Genomic DNA, 22,832 nt, shown 5'->3' with positions numbered 1-22,832 from the left:
ACCTGGAGGCAGCCACAGGGTCTACAAGGTGCCAAGGCGGACTGGTTAAAAAGCCCAACTTGGTGATCTGGGACTTTATTCCAGTTACAATAAAATCGATAAAATAAAAAGCAGCCCTCTAGCCCTCATTCCTCACACAATACTGCATTCATGCCAAATCATGCTACCTCATGTCACCCACCCACCCCCATTGCCCCTCATGCCCCCATGCCACCCTGTGCCCCTCTGCCAACCCCCATGCCATTCATTGCCCCTGTGCCAACTTAATGGTACCTCATGCCAATCCATGATGGCCCCACCCACACTCTTTTCCCTTACACCCTCCATGCCAACTCACCCAACATCCACCATGGGCAGGCCTCAGGAGCCATGGTGAGTTGAAATAAAGTAAAGTTCTAAGTGTCTATTTCTGACTTCACTGTTTAAAAAAAAACATCATTCATAAAAACCCATTCAATACATTTAAATTCTTTCAAATGAGTAATCCCTTCAAAAAACAAACATTTTCTTCAAGTATTTAATCCATTGTGAAAACAAACATTTGTATTCATAACATCAAACATTTTATAACCACATGGAGCTGTCAATCAAGCTGTGAATTTACAGCACCACCCCTTGTGATAATGATAGGTTGTGGAATTAGTCATGCAGCACTGAAGTAAAAGACCTCAGACTTTTGTCAACAGACAGCTCGTGAAATCGCAAGCAGCCACAACAGGCTTTCTTTTAAATCTAAAGGGTTTGCCATTTAAATGACTTGACAAGCTGCCAGTTCCATTGAGATTATCCACTTTTTACACACATTCATGCCTGCTCTTAACAATATCAAAGGGCATCTGACACTTCCCAAAGGGGTAAGTGACCTCTTCCTAAGGGGCACCTTATCTCTTCCAAAGTGGATACCTGAAGCTCTCAAAAAGGGTAACCTACCTCTCCAAATAACTCTGGCAGTTTTGGACCTTTTGCTCAGGTATCTAAAGCCCATGAATAATGTTTTGGATATCCCAGTTACAAAAATTGCATCTGTTTGAAGACAACTGCACTTTTACATGTACAGCTGCCTCTGTGAACCATGGATGTGCAAACTACATCTTGCCCGCGTTTGCCCCCATTGCGGTGATGTTCAAAATCATAGCTTGAATAAAATCCAGCTGCAGCTATCAAATGCCCCATGTAATTCATGTAACATGTTAAAATTATTCAATGATCAATAAGTATGATTATGTGCACAAATTATGAAGCAATGCAGGTTACCTATGTCACGCAGGTCAGGAAGAAAGGATACTGGGATATCCCTAAGCTGCACTTTCCAAGTAACATTTACTCCTAAGTGGTCGATGCTCAAACATCCAACTGACACAGTCGAGTCATCACAGGCTGGGATTAACAATGTTTCCCCAGGGACAGTCACCTAAAAAGAGACAGGAATATTCAGTGCTCCCATTGTTCTTGCTGTATTCAAGCTTGTAGTTGTTTAATGGCTTTAGTTGAGGCACTTTAAAAGGATGAAGGTTGCCAGCACTAGAAATAGAACTCCTTTCTAGCTTGAAGACCTGGTGTCCAGATCAGCTGCAAAATAGATTAATTGCAGAATAAAGCTGATCCATCACATTTTTTAAAATTCATTTACACGATGTGCGTCTCGCTGGCCACGCAAGCATTTACTGCCCATCCCTAAATGCCCTTGTCAGAGGGCATTTAAGAGTCAAGGAGTCACATGCAGGCCAGACTAGTTAAGGACAGCAGATGGGTTTTTACAACAATCAGCAATGGTTTCATCGTCATTTTTAGACTTTTAATTCCAGATTTTTATTAAATTCAAATTCCACCATCTGCTGTGGCAGATCCCCAGAGCATTATCCTGGATCTCTGGATTACTAGTCCAGGCAACAATACCACTATGCCATCACCTCCCCTGCAAGTTTACCCATAGCACAGGTTTAAGTGCACAGTAAAGCTTCCTCAACTTTGCTCTAAACATGTCTCAATGTCAACTTTGGTAGAACATCCTCTACTGCACCATTTGTGAAATTTTCCACTCCCAGTTTTCCTTACTGCCTCCCCTGAGGGTGTTAGTTTGCAGAAAAATAATGTACACTCTTTTGATTTGTTTACATTCTCAGGATGTAGGCACCACAGACAAGATCCATCCCTGATTGTCCTAGAATGGCTTGCAAGGGCACTTCAGAGGACAGTTGAGAGTCAATCTCATTGGTGTGGAACTGAAGTCACATATAGTCCAGACCAAGAATGGATGGAAGATCTCCTTCTCAAAAGGACATTTGTGAACCAGTTGGGCCTTTCTGACAATCCAACAGCTTCACAGTCACTTTTATTGATAACAGTTTTTTTTTTTAATCCCAAATTGTTTAAATAACTATATTTAAATTTTCAATTTTGATGGTGGGATTTGACTTAAATTTTTTAGTCTAGATCTGCAGAATACTAATCCAGTAATACAATCACGATGCCATCCATTGAGACTAGGGTAGGCAGTGAACAAAATTGAGCTGTAGTTTTTTGTATTTTCCCAATGATCTGTGTGCCAGGCTTACTATCATATTCACCAATCCAGGTGATGGAGGTCTCTGGCCTTCAAGATATAGCTATTGTTCCACTTGGCCCAGAGGCACATCCTGACCTTAGGGGTATACTAGCCCAACTCTTCTATTTGATGGTAAAGCATTTAAAAGCTACTAGCTTTGGCCTACGAAAGGGGCAAGATTTTTGCTGCCGGTCATTATCCAATGACTTGTGCAGGAAAATATGTAAGTTCAGACACTGGGTAAGGAAAAAGCAAAGTTCAGGTGTCAAAGAGTCTGTTAACAGCGCTAGGGTTCATATGTGAGGTTTCAAAGGGGCTGCCAATGTCTACATAACTACACACAAAGCAACATCTTCAGAAGAAAGGAGAAAGTTGTTAAACAAAGGGAATAGTTTTATATACACACCTGAATGTGACATAATCCTCTAGCCCTCAGATCATCAGCAATGAAGGTTTTAAATGCCTTCAGTAATCCTGAATAATCATTATTGCATGCTTTTCCAGAAGGTAACAGAAGTCGAAACTGTCTCTGGGCCTTAGCCACTTGAAATAGGTTGATTTCTGTGAGGTAAAAAACAATCTTCATAAAAGAAGTTTTCCAAAATCACTTTTCTAAAGCACACATTTTATTCCTGTTCTTACTGAGGAACATCCAACAGGATAATACTGGAATATTGTATTTGATTCTTGTCACTGTCACTGGGCGACACTGTATCAAAAGTCTCCATTGAAATAAATTGCACTATTGTAGTCATAATTCCTAACATCAGCAGGGTTAATTTCAACATTGAAATAGAAATACATAGAAGTTACAACATGGAAACAGGCCATTCGGCCCAATCAGTCCATATCAGCAATTACCTTCTATGTAAGCAAAGAGTTCTATTTAATTTATTTTCCTATCCCTATATTCCATCAAATCCTGATCTTTCATTCACCAATATAATCTAATTACAATTACTGACAAAGTTCTGCCTCAGCTAACTCTGGAAGTGAACCCACAGCCTTGCAACTCTCTGTATAAAGAAGTTTCTCCTGTGCTTTAAATCACTTTCATTTAAGTTTGTATCAATGTTGCTCCATGATCGGTTGGCTAGATGTGTGGTTCTGTAGTTTCAAAAATCTTGGTTAATTTTTCCCGTCCCCATGCCTCATGAAACATTGAGTCATCTGGGAATGATATTTTCCACAGAAATTAGATATACATAAAATACATTTCAGTTTCAAAGATCATTTGGAAATTAAGAATTTTCTTGAATGAGCTAAAGGCCATTTGGCCCATAATCCATGGGACAAATGGCCAGTTTCTGTGCTATAAATGCTCTGTAGCGATATCCAATGTGACAAGTTTAATGGAAATGGATTTAGGTAAGTGGGATTTGACAATTATACCCACATGATCACTCCCAGTAGTAATCACAAATATTGGCTGATCCATCATCACTTCTGTGTGAGGGTAGATGCTAACTTGTGATGTATAATTTGCTTACTTTGGTTTTCAAGTAGAGGATAAAAACACTAGATGTCTTTGTACCCACACTCAAGTTATTTTCTCAGAAGAGCATGAACCATTGCGAAATCACCTCTGCTTGTTAAATGCCAACATACTTGGGAGATTTGCCCTTGAGAGGATTCCTGGGATGGCAGGACTGACATATGTGGAGAGATTGAGTCGGTTAGGATTATGTTCGCTGGAGTTCAGAAGAACGAGGGGGAATCTCATAGAAACCTATAAAATTCTAAGAGGACTAGACAGAGTAGATGCAGGAAGGATGTTCCTGATGGTAGGGGAGTCCAGATCCAGGGGTCACAGTCTGAGGATATGGGGTAGACCATTTAGTACTGAGATGAGGAGAAATTTCTTCACCCAGAGAGTGGTGAACCTATGGAATTCGCTACCGCAGAAAGTAGTTGAGGCCAAAACACTGTATATTTTCAAGATGGAGTTAGATATAGCTCTTGGGGCAAAAGGGATCAAAGGATATAGGGAAAAAGTGGGAGCAGGCTATTGAGTTGGATGATCGGCCGTGATCATGATGAATGTCGGAGCAGGCTCGAAGGGCCGAATGGCCTATTCCTGCTCCTATTTTCTATGTTTCTATGTTTCTATGACTGCCGCTTTGGTGATTTTGCCCTTCCATGAGGTGCCCGGAATGTGCCATGAACAGTGAAGATGAAAATTGTTGAGCTTCCTTTCTTGATAGTTGTGACCCATCCATGGTTCACGGCCATACAATAAGGTACCAAGAAAACAAGCCTCATAAGGCAATTTGTGGGTACTAAGAGTCAGTTTGATGTTTTTCCATGCATTTTTGTAAGTCAGCCAAAGTCATAGCTGCCTTTCCTATGCATGTATTGAGTCCTCTGGAAACCAGCAAGGTTGAAACATGGGGATGTGATGATAAATGATATAAAGCTATCCCACAGCTTTGTTTAATTAGTTGAGGAGATTGAAGAGATAAAGTACAGTCCTTGATAAGGTAGGTTGAAGTTCAGGGTTCTCAAATTATGGGCCGCAGAGGTCACATTTGGGTTCGTGAGCTCCCCCCTCCTCTGAGCAGCAATGGCAACAATGGAGAGGAGACATCCCAGTCTGGAGGCTCCGGAAGGACAGCCTTGGACCCATGGAATCAATTTCGTCAAACGTGGGGCGCACAATGAACCCAAAGTGCTCTTTAACTTCAGGAGACATTTCTAACTGTGAGTTTGAGTGGACTGGGGCTGTTTGTGCACTGATTTGGTGAAGCTAGAGGCTGGCAAGCGTAACTTAATCATGGACAGAATGCAGGAAAAACCAGGAGGTCATGATGCTGTGATCGGAAGGTGAGCAGTGGCTTCAAACTTGACTGGGTTTCTGCTCCTGTCTGCCTGTTGTACAGGCTCCTTACCATGGGATAGCAACCCTGCTTCACAGGCACTGCCAACAAGATCAAAAGTAGGCAAGGGGAGGGGCGGGTTGGGAAGAGGACCTGCTGAGTGAGTGAGTGAGAGGGAAGCAGAGCATTTGAGAAGAGGGGTTCAGAGTGAATGAGTGGGGAAGGGAGGTTGATTACAATGTGCCTGCAGGGGTGGGGGGAGGGCAAGAGGAGATTCTGTCATCAGGGATTATGGAGGGGTTGGCTGAAACCCACCTGAGTTCATAAAAGAATGACATTTTTACAAAGTGCTTTAAAAAACAAATTTTCCATCTTTATATGATGTATTTTGACATGTTATCTATGATGCTTGAACTTTGATAATTATATATTGAATGTTACTATGCTGCTTTGTTTTTGCTGGCTTTTGGGGTCATATTGGAGAATAGTTTGGGAAGCACTGTTGTAGTTAGTCATTGAAAGGAGTGGGCCTGAGGAAATGTTTGTTCACTGATTTCATATGCTATCATGATATAACTAAATCCAAGAATTCCTGCTTGTGGAAATCAGAAATGGAGAGCCATTATTAACAACAAGTAGCTATATTGTTTCTATAAACTTACACATTTGTGATTATTGAGTGAATGTGGTAGTTAAAATAAAATTATGATAGTGACATCTTGAATTTATGTAGCACCTTTAACATAGCTTAAAAGTCCCAAAGTGCTTCACAGAAGCATAATCAGACAACAAAAATGGCACCAAGCTAGAGAAGTAGACATGAGAACAGCTGACCAAAGCTTGTCAAGAGGTAAGTTTTAAGGATTGTTAGAGGAAAGTTTTAACAGTATGAGAGAGAAATATGGAGAGGCAGAGATGTTTAGGAGGGATTTCCAAAGTTTAGAGACAAGATGAGTGAAGGCATGATCACAAATGGTACTTACTCTGGCAGGCCTCTGGATGTGGGGATTCGGTCATCCACATACCGTTCTGTATGTTGCACACAAACCTTCCCCCATCAAATGCATTATGATATCCTTGACGACACATCAGCTGGCAATGCTGCAGAGACTGACCACTGGGCAAATCATTACATAAAACAATGCCATCTGATACAGCAAGGGCATCGAAGGGTAATGCACACTGTGGGCCTAGGAAAACAAAACAATGTGAATTTGGCAACCCCTTAATTAGCCCTCTGATTTTAAAAAAAATCACATATCTATTCCATTCAGTGAAAGATGAGGTAGAATTTCTCTGAGAGTTCTCCCCATTTTCCCACAACTGTTCCATCAACATACGTGCTGAAGTTATACAGGAAGATGAGGAGAAAGCTCACAGAATTCTACATAAATATTCTGTCTTCATAAATGGTGCAAACATTGCAATTGGTAAAATTCCTTGGATTCAAAGAATGAATTAACTCCAAAGTAACTTCCATCAATGCTATGTAATCAGCCTCAAATTTCTCTAATAAATGTGTATTTGTTAAGATCATGTAACATCATTTATAGATCATGGCCCTTAGGGTTCATTATAGAAAACTTTTTACCTATAAAATCCACTGCAGTAAGTATCTAACTATTGCTTCCAGGAGGTTGATAAGACTGGTAGGTGCGGACAAGTCCACCAAAAATTGTGCATGGGGCAAAAAACTCAAGTCTAAAATCCCTCACTTCCATTTGTCATACGTTGTTCTCACGCATTTTGCTCCCACGCTTTTGCATCAGTATTCCTGGCCAATATTAAACATTAAATTCTATACGTCAATGTCACCTTTCATAAAAAAATCCCACATTTGACCAATACATGTTCCATAAACAAAAGCAAAAATAAAAGTACCTGGAAAAACTCAGTCGGTCTGACATGTCCCATAAAGCTTTCCTTCCTGGTCCCTAAGCTAGCTGATGATCAGGTACTGCCTGCCTCCTTCTTAAGTTGTCATCATCATCCCTCCTCAAAGAAACACATTTGACCCCTCTGTCTTTGTAAACTACTGTTCCATCTCCCCACCTCCCTTTTCTCTTCAAAGTACTTGAATGTGCTGTCGCCCTATAACTCCATGTCTCTTTCTTGTGTGTCGATGTTTGAACCACTCTAGTCAAAATTCCATCCCTGCCACAGCATTGCAATACCCTTAATGAAAGACACAAAGACCATGGTGCATTATCACTCCTTATCCTCAATATGTCAGCAGCCTTTGACAAAGCTGGCCATGCCAACCCCCTCCAATGCTGCTGCTTTGTTTTCCAACTTAGTGGGAAATGCCCTTGCCTAGTTTTACTCTTGCTAATCCAAACATAGCCAGAGATTATGCTTCCTTTTGCTACCTGCACCCCCTGTATTTTTTTATTCTGTGCCACTTTAATTCCCACTGCCTATTCTTCCCCACCTTGTGCCTAGTTTCCCAGCATGCTGCATTAGACACTCTCCACCAGGATACCATCACAGGCTCATAAGATGTTTTCTCCATCATATTACTACAATAACAACACCAACTTGTAGTTATATAGGAACTTTAATGCCCCAAGGTGCTTCATAGGGGCATTATAAAACAAAAATAAACATAAGAGTCTTCTAAGGAGATATTAGGGCAGATTGTCTCCTTTTAACAATGAAGAATTCCAGCAGCTAGGGACAAATGGCAAGGTAGAAACACTGGACAGTCTGAACAAAATCAAACAATTCATCCTTGCCTGCACTGTGGAAAGCCATACAAGTCTGCAATCACGCCCTGCAGCCATGTTAGAATGCACAACAGATGACTCTATGCATGGAAGAAACAGCCATCTTCGGTAATGGAGGAAAACCAACAATGAGGGCAGATGACCAAAAGCTTAGCCAAAGGCATGGGTTTTAATGAACATCTTAAAAGTAACAAAGAGAGATAGAGAGATGGAGAGGTTTAGGGAGAGAATTCAAGAGCTGAAAGAGCGGACACCAATAGTGGAGCAATTAAAATTAGGGATACTCAAGAGGTCAGAAATGGAAGAGCTCAGATATCTCACAGCTTTGTAGGGCTGGAGGTGATTACAGCGATAGGGAGGGACAAGACCATAAAGGGATTTGAAAACAAGGATGAGAGTTTGGTGTAAGTTCGGTCAAAGACAGCAGAGTTTTGGATGACCTCTAGTTTACAGAGGGCAAAATGTGGTAGGTAAACTAGGAGTACATTGGAACAGACAGGTCTGGAGGTAACAAAGGCATAGATGTGGCTTTCAGCAGCAGATGAGCTGAACCAGGGCTGGAGCTGGGCAATGCTCCAGAGCTGGATATGGTGTGGTCTAAGTTATGGTTTGGATATGTGGTTGGATGCTCGTCTCAAGGTCAAATATGACATCAAGGTTGTGAACAGTCTGGTTGAGCCTCAGACAATTGCAAGGATGAGGGATGGAGTCTATGGCCACAGCGCAGAGTTTATGGTGGAGACTATGGCTTCAGTCTTCCCAATATGTAATTGGAGGAAATTTCTATTCACCAGTACCAGATGTCAGGCAAGCAGCCTTACAATTTAGAGATAGTGGAGGGTTGAGAGAGGTGGTAACGGTGAGGTAGAATTGGGTGTCATCAGCCTAGGTGTGAGAATTGATATTGCGTTTTCCATTAATGTCGCCAAGGAGCAGCTAGGAGATAAGAAATTGAAGGGGTTAGATCCATATGGGCGAACCAGAATAACTGCTGGAGCAGGAAGAGAAACCACTGCAAGTGATCCTTGGGCTGCCAATAGATAATTAATAACGGAGCCAGTTAAGTGACGTCCCACCCATTTAATTGAGGGTAGAGAGGTATTGAAGGAAGATGGGATGATAACCATGTCAAAAGCTGCAGAAAGCCTTTCATAACTTCATTAGATGCTTTCCACCTCCATGACCGTCACAGACCCATTAGCTGTTTTCCATTCTAGTAATATCACATCTTCACTGGATGCTCTCCAGCTCTCCAGGAGATCCAGATGGCTTACGTTTGCAAGCAGGTTTTGATCCAGTTGTTATGTTGACTTGTGTTTCAGGGATCCTTTCTCCATTTGTAAAGACACACCAGCACTTTCCTTTGTCCTGATCACACTGCACAGCTGAGAAGGAACCATCAAATTCTTCACAATCTGGAATGTACCCTATACCCACTTCCTGTTGTATCACTTGTTTTTTCAGAATTCCACATCTGCTTGGACCTAATAGTTGGGAAAGGAGGAGAACATTATTTTGAGTTTGCATTAGCTCATTTAAAAGTTCACAAATATGCTTGGTTATGACTATTAAACAATGGTTTTATTACTTTCAAAGGGTTATTTGGGATTATCTCCCGATCTGAGCTGGTGTTTTATTTGACGTGTTATAATGTTAATTTTAATTGGTTACTTTCTCCTGCTAGCATAATACTTGTACTGTTGCAAGAAAGTGTATGTTATAAGCTTGATTCCCCCATTGGGCACTCCCAGTATGGATCATCACTCGCAGAGCACTGTGATTGGGTAATTTTGGACAGGGAGTGGAATTTGTGGCAGCCCTAGATGTATTTAATTTAAATGGTTTGTGTATTACAGACTGCAGAACACCTGACCGATGTGCCTACTCTGGTAATTAAAAATATATAAATAACTCTCAGCTTCCCCCAGTGGCCATCCAAAAACAACACCTGTCTATTGTCAAGTCTCATGCCTGAAGAATGACCAACTGACTAAATTTCCAGAGAGAAACTGTGAAATATTACTCCAATCTGGCTTTGTATCTCCAATAGAAAAAGAAGGCAGAGAAAATGCAAAGTACAGTTCAACAACCTTAAAGATTGATCAGAGAATCAGCAACAGTCTGTTGTAACTGAGTATCTGAGGTCAGGTACCATCTTCAGCTGCTTCATCAATGACCTTCCTTTCAACATAAGATCAGAAGAGGGGATGTTCGCTGATGATTGCACAATGTTCACCACCATTCGCGACTCCTCAGATACTGAAGCAGTCCGTGCCCACATGCAGCAAGACCTGGACAATATCCAGGCTTCAGCTGATAAGTAGTAAGTAACATTCGCACAACACAAACTCCTTTTCTCTCTTGCCCCCTCTATTATGTGTGTTTGCGGAGTGGGACTTGGTAAACACTCCTTTCATGGGTGCCGAATATAGAAAATAAACTAACCATCCAAGTTAATCCTATCTTGAGTTTGCTGTAGATTATTAGCAAAATTGGTTTGCAGAAATCAAAGGATTGGGAAAACATGCCACCGTTCATTCTTTTAAAAAAACTAATTCAAAACGCCTTCTACTTAAGGGGAAATCAGTGCAGATTGTCTGTCTCTCTCCTGTCTATAACACCAGCGGTGCCCACATTCCACAAAAGAATAAAAGAAAGTCCATTTACCTGTAATCCCCTGCTTGATGTTGTTTCTGTGATCATAAGTATTAGATGTATTTGTTTTACCATTTTTGGTTAGGAAAAACTGACACGTCATGAAATTCAGTTCCATGGAGCCTAAATTTTCATTGCTACAAGAGCTGTTTTGCATACAAAATGGTGTTTACAGTACACATGCACACTTCTGGTGCTAGCCATACCTGACATCATTTTGGTGCCCACATTGCCATGCATGCAGGGAGTTTCTACTGGAACTATGCAGAGTGGGCAAATCATGTCCATTGCCCGCCACTGGTTTAATACAGTAGGGGTGGGGTAAGGCCCTTAAGTGGGCATTAATTGCCAAGTGAGCCTGAGTTGGTGGTGTAGCAGAAAAGCCGTCCTCTGGCCGTCCTGCCATGGACCTAATTGGGGTGGAAGTAAGAAGGTGGCAGGGTTTATTACCTGCTCTCTCAATCTCTCCCACCACCTTCAATTATTAAAGTACATATACACCCGGGTCTCTCTGCTTCTTCAACCTCTTTAGAATTGTAAACTCTATTTTATATTGTCTCTCTGCTTTCTTCCTACCAAAATGAATCATTTCAGGCTTCTTGGCACTAAATTTCATCTGTCACTTGTCTGCCATTCCTCCATAAGAAATAGGAGCAGGAGTAGGCCATTCAAGCCCTGGAGCCTGCTCTGCCATTCGATAAGACCATGGCTGATCTGATTCTGGCCTTAACTCCACTTTCCTGCCTGCCCCCATTAACTTTCATTCCCTTGTCGAGCAAAAATCTGTCTAACTTATCCTTGAACATGATTCAGCCTCCACTGTTCTCTGGGGAAGTGAATTCCAAATGTTGACAAAGATTGAGAGAAGAAATGCCTCCTCGTTCCTGTCTTAATTGGAAAGCCCCTTATTTTTAAATTGTGCTCCCTATAAATCATCCTCCCCCTATCTACCCAGTCAAGGCCCCTTAGAATCTTATAGAGCTCAGTAAAATCACCACACATTCAAACTCCAGTGAGTTTAGGTCTAACCTGCACAACTATTTTTCATAAGACAACCCCTCGATCCCCAGAATCAGTCTTGAGAACCTTCTCTGAGCTACTTCCAATGTGAGTATATCCCTTCTTAAGTAGGGAGACCAAAATTGTACACAGCATTCTAGGTGTGGTCCCATCAATGCCCCATACAGCTGTAGCAAGACTTTCCAACCTTTAGGCTCCATCCTCCTTGCCAAAGGCCAATATTAATTTGCCTTCCTAATTACTTACTGTACCTGCATGCTAACTACTTGTGATTACTCTACAAAGACACCCAGATCCCTCTGCACTACAGAATTCTGTCCATTTAAATAATATCCTGCTTTACTATTCTTCCTACTAAAGTGAACAACTTCACATTTTCCCACATTATACTCCATCTCTCAATTATTGCCCATTCACTTAACCTATCTATACCCCTTTGCAGACTCTTTGTATCCTCCTTACAACTTGTTTTCCTATCTATGTATCATCAGCATATTTTGCTACAATATAGTCTGTCCCTTCATCCAAGTCACTAATATAGATTGTAAATAGTTGAGGCCCTAGCACTGATCTCTCTGGCATTCCACTATTTCCAGTTTATCAACCTGAAAATGATCCATTTATCCCAACTCTGTTTCTTTTAATGAATTAATCCTTTGTTTTTTCTAATGTGCTTGAGATGTTTTCTGCTTCTTCTAACTGTGAAAGCAGATACAAGTTATTCAAAGTCTCTGCTATTTTCTTGTTTCCTGTTATTACCCTTGAAGAGACCAGCACTTGTTTTAGCTACTCCCTTCCTTTTTATATACTTGTAGAAGCTTTTACTGTCCATTTTTACATTTCTTGCTAGTTTTCTCCAATGCTCCAATTTCTCCCTCTTTTTTTTAGGCATCCTTTGCTGGTTTCTAAAATGTCCCCTATCTTCTGGGCTATCACAAATCTTTACAACATTGCAAATCTTTATTTTCAATTTGATATGTCATTAAATTCCTTAGTTAGCTATGGCTGGTGCATCCTTCATGCAGCAACATTCTTTCTCAATGGAATATACCTTTGCTGAGAGTTATTTCATAACGTTCAATGTATCTCCTTAAATTTGCCTGCCACTGCTTCTCTATCATCTTACCTTCTAATCTATTTTCCCAGTCCACTTTAGTTAACAATGTCTTCATTCTCTTGGAATTGCCAGACACTAGTTTCAGACCCACATTTCTTATCCCCAAACTAAATGTGAAATTCTACCATGTTATGATTGCTCTTACTAAGAGGATATTTTACTATGAGGTTATTAATTAATCCTGACACATTATATATTATCGGGTCAAAAATAGCTTGTTCCATGGTTCTAAAATGTATTGCTCTAAGAAACTGTCCCAGCTACGCTCTATGACTCATCCTCCAGGTTACCTTTGCCAATTTGATTCATCCAATCCATATGAAGATTAGAATCTCCCATGATTATTGCCGTACTTCTCTTCCAAGCCCTTATTATTTCTTGATTTATACTCTGTACTACTCCTACAGTGTAGCTATTGTCAAGGGGCCTTAAAGCAGGCGAGGCTAATCTTTCATGATTTTACGCATCCTGCTCAGGCATGCAGCCACTCGACAGCAGGCTAGCTCCTGCTGCACGCCGGAATAATGTAAATAAGCAGTCAACACAATGTTTGCATGCTGCCTGCATCAAAATCAATAGATTGGGTTAATCACACATCATGATATCCTCATCAATTTTTGGAAATTATCCAATTTCATGACAATAAGTCTCTGAATCATGAGGAGCATCATTCACAAGTGTCTCTTTCACAAACTTGAATAGTTTCCCTGTCCCGCTCTCTCTTTTTCCAGTGAAATAGATAGCATATCTTCAAATTCAATAAGACCATGTCCTATTTGTGCTGCCTTTCTTTGAAATCTCTATAACTTTTCTTAAGAACAATGGCTAAGACTAGCTGCTGTACTCCAAGTGTGAGCACACCATTTTTTTTTCTGTCCATAAAGCCTCCTTAGATTTACTGTTACAACACAACTTCTATTTGCTTTAACATTTGCTCCCATTCAATTTGGCAATATTTCCAATGCTTGACTCACTAACAGAGCTAATATTTTGTCTTGCACTTCAATTAGTAACCCACAGAAGCAGTATTATTCATTAATGAGTCAGAGGACCATTGCTGCATGTCAGAATCATGGGAATCCCCTGTGTGAATGTAAAGTTAAAAACCATACCTCAATCCTCAGCATTGTCCGTTCTAACTTCACAGGACATAAATAATTATTCTCTCTCCTTGCCACCTCAACCTGAAAACACTGTTGACTTTCAAATCATTGATAAAGAAGGAATCCTTTTGGAAAACTGGTTTTTATCATGTCAGATGACTGAGCCAAACCTTTTTGGCTTTCCAGCATAAGAATGCAATGAACTTCTATTGACACTTGGTTAGAGGGAATACTGCAGTTGCACTCAACCAAATGAGTGAGTTACTGCTGCAAAATATAATTGATGGACATTTAATGATAGACTGTTACTCAGACACAACTATCAAGTTGCTCCAAAGCTATTGCACACAGCATTCCCTACTGTTTACCACAGGCTTATTGAGAGTAATCTGTGGCCTATTGCCTGCGACACTGCATGTATTATTCTGAGCAAAATTCTTCCTGGCTCTATGTATTTCATTCTATACAGGCTGAAGAAAAACTGAGGAAAAATAATCCATTACTAAATCTTACTTAAAACCTGATCTTATCCCATTATTGGAAAAAAAAACTCCCTTCAAGGTGAAAATGGTCATTTTGTAAATGATTAGCCACCGATTTCTTTAGCGATGACATGACCAGATTTGGCCAAAACAGAAGCTTCTTTGACTGGTCCTTGACTAACATTACCCCACACACACATGCCAATAAAAAATGGCTAGCTCATTCATATCATCTGTGTCAGCTTGGCTTAGCTAGTTGGAAGGCTGTTGTTTTAACCTCAAAACTAAGTTGATGTTACAGTAGGACATCAATGGATTACAGCATTATTGAAGGTTTCATCCTCCAGATAACATGTCACTTTGATACTCCATCTCCATGTTTAAGCGGATGTTGAAAATTTAGTGTTGCTCCTTGAAATAGAGCAGGGAGTATTCATCGTGTCCACCCACAGACAGTATCGTCAAAAACGGATTAAGTGTTCAGCTCATTTCCTTGCTCCTTCCCTGGATCCTTTATCTTCATCTGTTTTAAAGATTTATTTACTCTTCATTTAAATGGGCTATGCCTCAACCACTTCCATGTGGCAAAGCATTCCATGCTCCAGCAACTCTGCAGACATTATTACAGCAAAATAGCAGTCCACTCTCTGTTCTCATTTCTACTTCAGTGCAGTATTGATGGAGTACTGAAACAAAAACAGAATTACCTGGAAAAACTCAGCAGGTCTGGCAGCATCGGCGGAGAAGAAAAGAGTTGATGTTTCGAGTCCTCATGACCCTTCAACAGAACTTGCGTTCGAGTCCAAGAAAGAGTATTGGACTCGAACGCAAGTTCTGTCGAAGGGTCATGAGGACTCGAAACGTCAACTCTTTTCTTCTCCGCCGATGCTGCCAGACCTGCTGAGTTTTTCCAGGTAATTCTGTTTTTGTTTTGGATTTCCAGCATCCGCAGTTTTTTTGTTTTTATATTGATGGAGTACTGCACTGTCAGAGGCACTGCCTTTGGGATGAGACATTACACTGAGGTCCCCATCTGCCCTTTCAAGTGGATATTAAAAAATCCCATGGCCCTATCCAAAGAAGATTAGGGGAGCTATTGCCCATGTCCTGGTCAATATTTATTTCTTAATTAACATCACTAAAACAGATTATCTGGTCTAGCACCCTGTTGTTTGTGGGATTGTGCCATGTAAAAATTGGCTGCCCTTTTCCCTACATTAAAACGATAACTACAATTCAGAAATAGTTAATCAGTTTTAAAAGCATTTTAGAATGTCCTGAGATCCTCCCTGATATGAAAGACATTATATAAATGCAAGCTCTTTCCATTTCTATGAACCACTGAGTTTGATATCACCTTCTTGCTCAATCTCCATACCGTTTAACATTCCCCTTTTCTCAACCATTTCCTAATTTAATTTCAAAATGGACCCGTTTCAACAAAAATTTGTGCCAGAAATTAAACAGTTTAACTACACTATGTGTAGATTATTTTCTAAATGCCTCTCAAGGCTTGTTCCCTGACAATACAGTCATTGCCCTTCCTGATTGTTAGCAATTGTTATTGTTGGAAGACACAACAAGCATGTGAGCAGTTTCATAAATTATTCTGAGGAATTCTTTACAACTCCAGATAGCAATGAAGGAATTTCCAGAAAATTCTGGTTCTCACACTCACTATGCCATGGCCCAGGACATTCCTCCCCTATAAGTTTGGCAAACTCTGCGTTCTTTAAAGAATTGAAACAACCCCGCACTTACAATAGATGTTTAACTTGTTTGTTACTAATATTGCAGGGGTAATTTCAATCTTCAATTCTTATGCTTAGAGGGCAATGTCATCATCACAGGAGAGGGAAGAGGCAGAATTGCCTTGGCTCAATTTTTTGACGCAATGGCATTTCTTGATAAAATGGGGTAGATTTTCAATTTGGCAACTAACCATAATGATCAGCTGCCCAATTTTCATTCCACATTGCCAGTTTTACATCGGGATGGCAGGTTGAACCTTACAGAATCCACAGAAGCTGACAGCATAAAAGGAGGCTATGGTTCAACTTGCCAGTGCCACCAGCTACTTAATTAGTTCTATCTCCTGCTCATTTCCTATGCATGCATATGCCTCCTTTTCTAATATATAGTCACAGAATCACACAGCGCAGAAGAGGCCCTTTGGCCCATCGAGTCTGCACTGACACGTGAGAAACATCTGACCTACCTACCTAATCCCATTTACCAGCACTTGGCCCATAGCCTTGAATGTTATGAAGTGCCAAGTACTCGTCCAGGTACTTTTTAAAGAATGTGAGGCAACCCGCCTCCACCACCCTCCCAGGCAGTGCATTCCAGACTGTCACCATCCTCTGGGGAGAAAGGTTTTTCCTCACATCCCCCTTAAACCTCCTGCCCCTCATCTTGAACTTATGTCCCCTTGTGACTGACCCTTCAACTAAGGGGAACTGCTGCTTCCTATCCACCCTGTCCATGTCCCTCATAATCTTGTACACCTCGATCAGGTCGCCCCTCAGTCTGCTCTGCTCAAACGAAAACAACCCAAATCTATCCAACCTCTCTTCATAACTTAAATGTTTCATCCCAGGCAACATCCTGGTGAATCTCTTCTGCACCCCCTCCAGTGCAATCACATCCTTCATATAGTGTGTTGACCAGAACTGCACACAGTACTCCAGCTGTGGCCTCACCAAGGTTCTATACAACTCCAACATGACCTCCCTACTTTTGTAATCTATGCCTCGATTGATAAAGGCAAGTGTTCCATATGCCTTTTTCACCACCCCACTAACATGCCCCTCCTCCTTCAGAGATCTATGGACACACGCGCCAAGGTCCCTTTGTTCCTCAGAACTTCCTAGTGTCATGCTGTTCATTGAATACTTCCTTGTCAAATTACTCCTTCCAAAGTGTACCACCTCACACTTTTCAGGGTTAAATTCCATCTGCCACTTATCTGCCCATTTGACCATCCCGTCTATATCTTCCTGTAGCCCCAGACACTCAACCTCACTGTTAACCACCCAGCCAATCTTTGTGACATCTGCAAACTTACTAATCCTACCTCCCACATAGTCATCTATATCATTTATATAAATGACAAATAATAGGGGACCCAGCACAGATCCCTGTGGTATGCCACTGGACACTGGCTTCCAGTCACTAAAGCATCCTTCTGTCATCACCCTCTATCTCCTACAACTAAGCCAATTTTGAATCCAACTTATCAAATTACCCTGTATCCCATGTGCTTTTGCCTTCTTTATAAGTCTCCCATGTGGGACCTTGTCAAAGGCTTTACTGAAATCCATATAAACTACATCAACTGCACTACCCTCATCTACACACCTGGTCACCTCCTCAAAAAATTCAGTCAAATTTGTTAGGCATGACCTCCCTCTGACAAAGCCATGCTGACTATCCCTGATCAAACCTTGCCCCTCCAAGTGGAGATAGATTCTCTCCTTAAGAATTTTCTCCAATAGTTTCCCTACCACTGACATGAGACTCACTAGACTATAGTTCCCTGGCTTCTCTCTACAACCCTTCTTAAATAGCGGAACCACATTAGCTGTTCTCCAGTACTCTGGCACCTCCCCCATGGCCAGAGAGGAATTAAAAATTTGGGTCAGAACCCCTGCGATTTCCTCCCTTGCCTCTCTCAGCAGTCTGGGACACAAATCATCCAGACCTGGGGACTTGTCCACTTTTAAGCCTGCCAACACCTGTTTGAGACTGACTCCGTCCCCCTCCCACAACTCTTTCTCTGGTACATCGATGACTGCTTCAGTGCTGCTTCATGCTCTCGACTGTACCTGGAAAAATTTATTAATTTTGCTCCAATTTCCACTCCTCCATCATTTTCACATGGTCCATCGCTGATACTTCCCTTCCCTTCCTTGACCTCTCTGTCTCAATTTCTGGTAATAGACTGTCCACCAATATTCATTACAAGCCTACAGATTCCCACAGCTGCCTTGACTACAGCTCCTCACACCTCGCTTCCTGTAAGGACTTCATCCCATTCTCTCAGTTCCTTCACCTCTGTCACATCTGTCCTGATGATGCCACTTCCAAAAACAGTTCCTCTGACGTGTCTTCCTTCTTCCTTAACCGAGGTTTTCCACCCACGGTGGTTGACAGGGCCCTCAACCATGTCTGGCCCTACTCCCATGCATCCGCCCTCACACGTTCCTCTCCCTCCCAGAAACATGATAGGGTCCCCCTTGTCCTCACTTATCACCCCACCAGCCTCCGCATTGAAAGGATCATCCTCCGCCATTTCCGCCAACTCCAGCATGATGCCACCACCAAACACATTTTCCCTTCACCACCCTCCCCGGTGGCATTCCGCAGGGATCGTTTCCTCTGGGACACCCTGGTCCACTCCTCCATCACCCCCTACATCTCAACCACGTCCCACGGCACCTTCCCATGCACCACAGATGGTGCAACACCTGCCCTTTTACTTCCCCTCTCCTCAGTGTCCAAGGGCCCAAACATTCCTTTCAAGTGCATTTCACTTGCACTTCCCTCAATTTAGTCTACTGCATTCGCTGCTCCCAATGCGGTTTCCTCTACATTGGAGAGACCAAATGCAGACTGGGTGATCGCTTTGCAGAACACAAGCATGACCCAGACCTCCCTATTGCTTGCCATTTCAACACACCACCCTGCTCTCATGCCCACATGTCCGTCCTTTGCCTGCTGCAATGTTCCAGTGAAGCTCAACATAAACTGGAGGAACAGCATCTCATCTTCTGACTAGGCACTTTACAGCCTTCTGGACTGTATATTGAGTTCAACAATTTTAGATCATGAACTCTCTCTTCCATCCCCACCCCCTTTCCGATCCCCCTTTTTTCCAATAATTTATATAGATTTTTCTTTTCCCACCTATTTCCATTATTTTTAAATGTATTTCCATCCATTGTTTTATCTCTACCTTTTAGCCTATTCGATCCCTTTCCCCCACCCCACCTCCACTAGGGCTATCTGTATCTTGCTTGCCCTGCTTTCTACCCTTAATGTCACCTATGAGCACATTTCTTAGCTAATATCACCACCTTCAACACCTCTTTGTCCTTTTATCTATGACATCTTTTGGCAATCTCCACCTAACACTGGCCCTCTATCCAGCTGTACTTGTTCCTCCGCACCCCCCCAAACCAGCTTATATTTCACCACTCTTCTATTTTTCCTTAGTTCTGTTGAAGAGTCATATGGACTCGAAACATTAACTGTGTTCCTCTCCGCAGATGCTGTCAGACCTGCTGAGTTTTTTGAGGTATTTTTATTTTTGGTTTTACCTCCAACACCTTGTCATTCCCTTATCAATTTGTTTAAGGACCTCGCAGTCTCTCTCCCCGAGTTCGATACCTTCATTCTCATTCTCTTGGGTGAAGACAGACATGAAGTATTCATTCAACATTCTAGCGATGTCATCTGGCTCCACCTGTAGATTGCCCCCATGGTCCCTTATGGGCTCTACTCTTTCACTGGTTATCCTCTTCCCATTGATATACTTATAGAATATCTTGGGATTTTCCCTACTTTTACCAGCCAGAGCTTTCTCATATCCCCTCTTTGCTCTCCTAATTGCTTTCTTAAGCTCCACCCTGCACTTTCTGTACTCCACTAATGCCTCTGCTGATTTGCTTCCCTTGTACCTGCTAAAAGTCTCTCTTTTCCTTTTCATCGTAACCTGAATCTATCTGGTCATCCATGGTTCTCTGGGCTTGTTACTCCTTCCTATCACCCTGGAGGGAACATGTTGAGCCTGTACTCTCCCCATTTCCTTTTTGAACACACCCCACTGCTCCTCTGTAGATTTCCTTACAAGTAGCTCTTCTCAGTCTTGGCCAGATCCTGCCTTATTTTACTAAAATCCACTCGCCTCCCCCCCCCCCAATCCAAAACAATTTTTTGCAACTTGTCCGTTTCTTTGTCTATAACAAACTTAAATTGTACCACGTTGTGGCCACTATCACTAAAATGCTCCCCCACCACCACCTCAGCCACCTGTCCGGCTTCATTCCCCAGAATTAGGTCCAGTACTGCGCCGTCCCTTGTTGGACCCTCTACACATTGACCTAAAACGTTCTCCATTTCAAGAAATCTACTCCATCCAAGCCCTTAACACTATGTCTATCCCAATTAATGTTGGGAAAGTCGAAATCACCTAATATAATTTCCCTATTGTTATTGTTTTTACACACTTTCGCAAATTGTGCACATATTTGCTCCTCAATTTCCCGCTGACTATCTGGGGGTTTATAATAAACACCTAACAATGTGGCTGCCCCTTTTTTATTCCTAAGCTCTACCCACAAAGCTTCATTCGATGCCCCCTCCAAGATATCATCTATCCTTACTGCAGTAGCTGACTCCTTAACTAATAATGCAATGCTTCCTCCTCTTTTACCCTCTCCCCCTGTCTCGCCTGAAGATCCTATATCCCCTCTCAAAAGTTACGACTGAATCTGCTTCCAACACCCTTTCAGGTAGTGCATTTTAGATAATAGCAACACACTCCTTTAAAAATTTCTGTTCATCCCGTCTCTACATCTTTTGCCAATTAACTTAAATTTGTCTTCTCTGATTATCAATACTTCTGATTCTGGAATTAATTTTTCCCTCTGTATCCTGCTAAAACTCCTAAAATTTTGAAAACCTCTACTAAATCTCCCTCAAATGTTCTCTGCTGGGAGATCAATTAAGTTTCTCTGATCCCTCATCCCTGGTGCCATTCTAGTAAATCTCCTCTGCATCCCCTACAAGGCTTTGACAAATTTCCCAAAGTGCATGACCTAGAATTGGACAGTGCTCCACCTGAGGTTCCAGCTGAGATTTGTAAATGTTCAGGATTAACTTCCTTGCTTTTTCACTCTATGGGCTAGATTTTCATCCTTGAAGCGGGTAGTGGAGTTGGAAAAATTATTGGCTTGGCCTGTCCACCTCAGGAGAAAGTGTCAGAAAGGACAGGAATTTCATTCCAGGGTGTGGAGTGTACAGGCTGCAGTTGAACCAGCCAGCCCAGGAAAATGTTCAGAGGCAGCCACAAGGACTGCTGGGTGAAGAGGCAGGCTGTTTAAAAGGCACACATTGGTCCTGTGGAGCTTTGTCCCTGTTATAATGAAATCAGAAATGTCCTCCAGCCCTCAACCCCCCCTTCACATGCATTCACTTCCACTCCTTCACCACCTACACACTCCCCTTGCCCCATCAATGCCACCTCATGCCTCCACCAGCCACTATGGCCCCTCATGTCCCCATGTCAAGGTATGCATAGCCAAACACCCCTTATGGCCTTTCTTGCCCTGCTTCCAAAATGTGGCATTTCCATGCCCAGTCACCCTATAAACTGTTCAGAACCGATGAACCATGTGGTAACAATATGATGTCAAGAAAAACTTTTAAAAAGTCATTCATTGATAACTTTCCACTTTCTTAAAAAAAACAATTTTTGCCCAATAAAAGTATAGATCATCCATACACTTTAGAGTATCCATAGCTGAAACTGAGAGCCCAGACATCCATTAGACTTTGAATCACCTGAACCCCTGGGAAAACATTGCTTGATTGAGCTCTGGATCTCTGATCTATGTTGTCAATTGCACAAGATAAAGAGGGTTCAAGTAGTTGCAGTTTTTGCTATTAATACTTGAAGGCCCAATCACAGCCACACTAACAAACAGAGGCTGGAAGGGGTAGAAGGGAAGGAAGGTCAAAAATATGTTTAGGTTGTCTATGGGAGAACACATCAATAAGAGTGATCATTGTTTTTTAATATTTAGATTAATAATTGGAAAGAGCAAGGAACAACCGAAAGTAGAGCTTTCAGAATGTAACAGGGCTAACTTCAATGGGTTGAGGGGCATCTAGCCAGGATAAAATAGTACCAAGCTTTGGCAAGGGAAAACTGTAAAAGAACAATGAGTGATCTTTAAGGAAGGGATGTTTCAGGTGCAGGCTAGGTGCATTCTAACAAGAGGGAAAGCAGGGGAACCAAAGTCAGAGCTCCTTGGATGAAGTAGGAGATAAAGAATATAAAATTTAAAAAAAGGGCGCATGATACATGTCAGGTGAATTCTTCAGGCAAAAACCAGCCCGAATATAATCAATTAAGAGGGAAAATGAAAAGGAAAATAAAACAACCAAATAAAAAATGTGATTAGAATGGCAGTTAATTTAAAAGGTAACCCAAAAATCTTCCATCAGCATGAAGCCCATCTGGTTCACTCATGTCCTTTAGGGAAAGAAATCTACCATCCTTACCTGGTCTGGTCTACATGTAGCTCCAGACCCACAGCAATGTGGTTTACTCTTAACGGCCCTCTGAAATGGCCTGGCAAGC

General features: G+C 41.8%; 1 protein-coding gene across 1 annotated transcript in view; it reads right to left on the bottom strand.

The window, feature by feature from the left end:
• The window catches only part of tg (thyroglobulin), a 463,025-nt gene that overhangs the window by 375,387 nt on the left and 64,806 nt on the right, over positions 1–22,832 (bottom strand). Inside the window, exons 16-19 of the mRNA XM_041189302.1 lie at positions 9,362–9,571; positions 6,345–6,551; positions 2,952–3,106; positions 1,255–1,411 (exon numbers count right to left, since the gene is read on the bottom strand). Coding sequence (XP_041045236.1) covers positions 1,255–1,411; positions 2,952–3,106; positions 6,345–6,551; positions 9,362–9,571 — 729 coding nt within the window. The remainder of the gene's footprint in view (positions 1–1,254; positions 1,412–2,951; positions 3,107–6,344; positions 6,552–9,361; positions 9,572–22,832) is intronic.

Source organism: Carcharodon carcharias, chromosome 6, assembly GCF_017639515.1.
Source record: "Carcharodon carcharias isolate sCarCar2 chromosome 6, sCarCar2.pri, whole genome shotgun sequence".
Classification (NCBI taxonomy): Eukaryota; Metazoa; Chordata; class Chondrichthyes; order Lamniformes; family Lamnidae; genus Carcharodon; species Carcharodon carcharias.
This window is presented reverse-complemented; position numbering and strand designations above follow the sequence as displayed.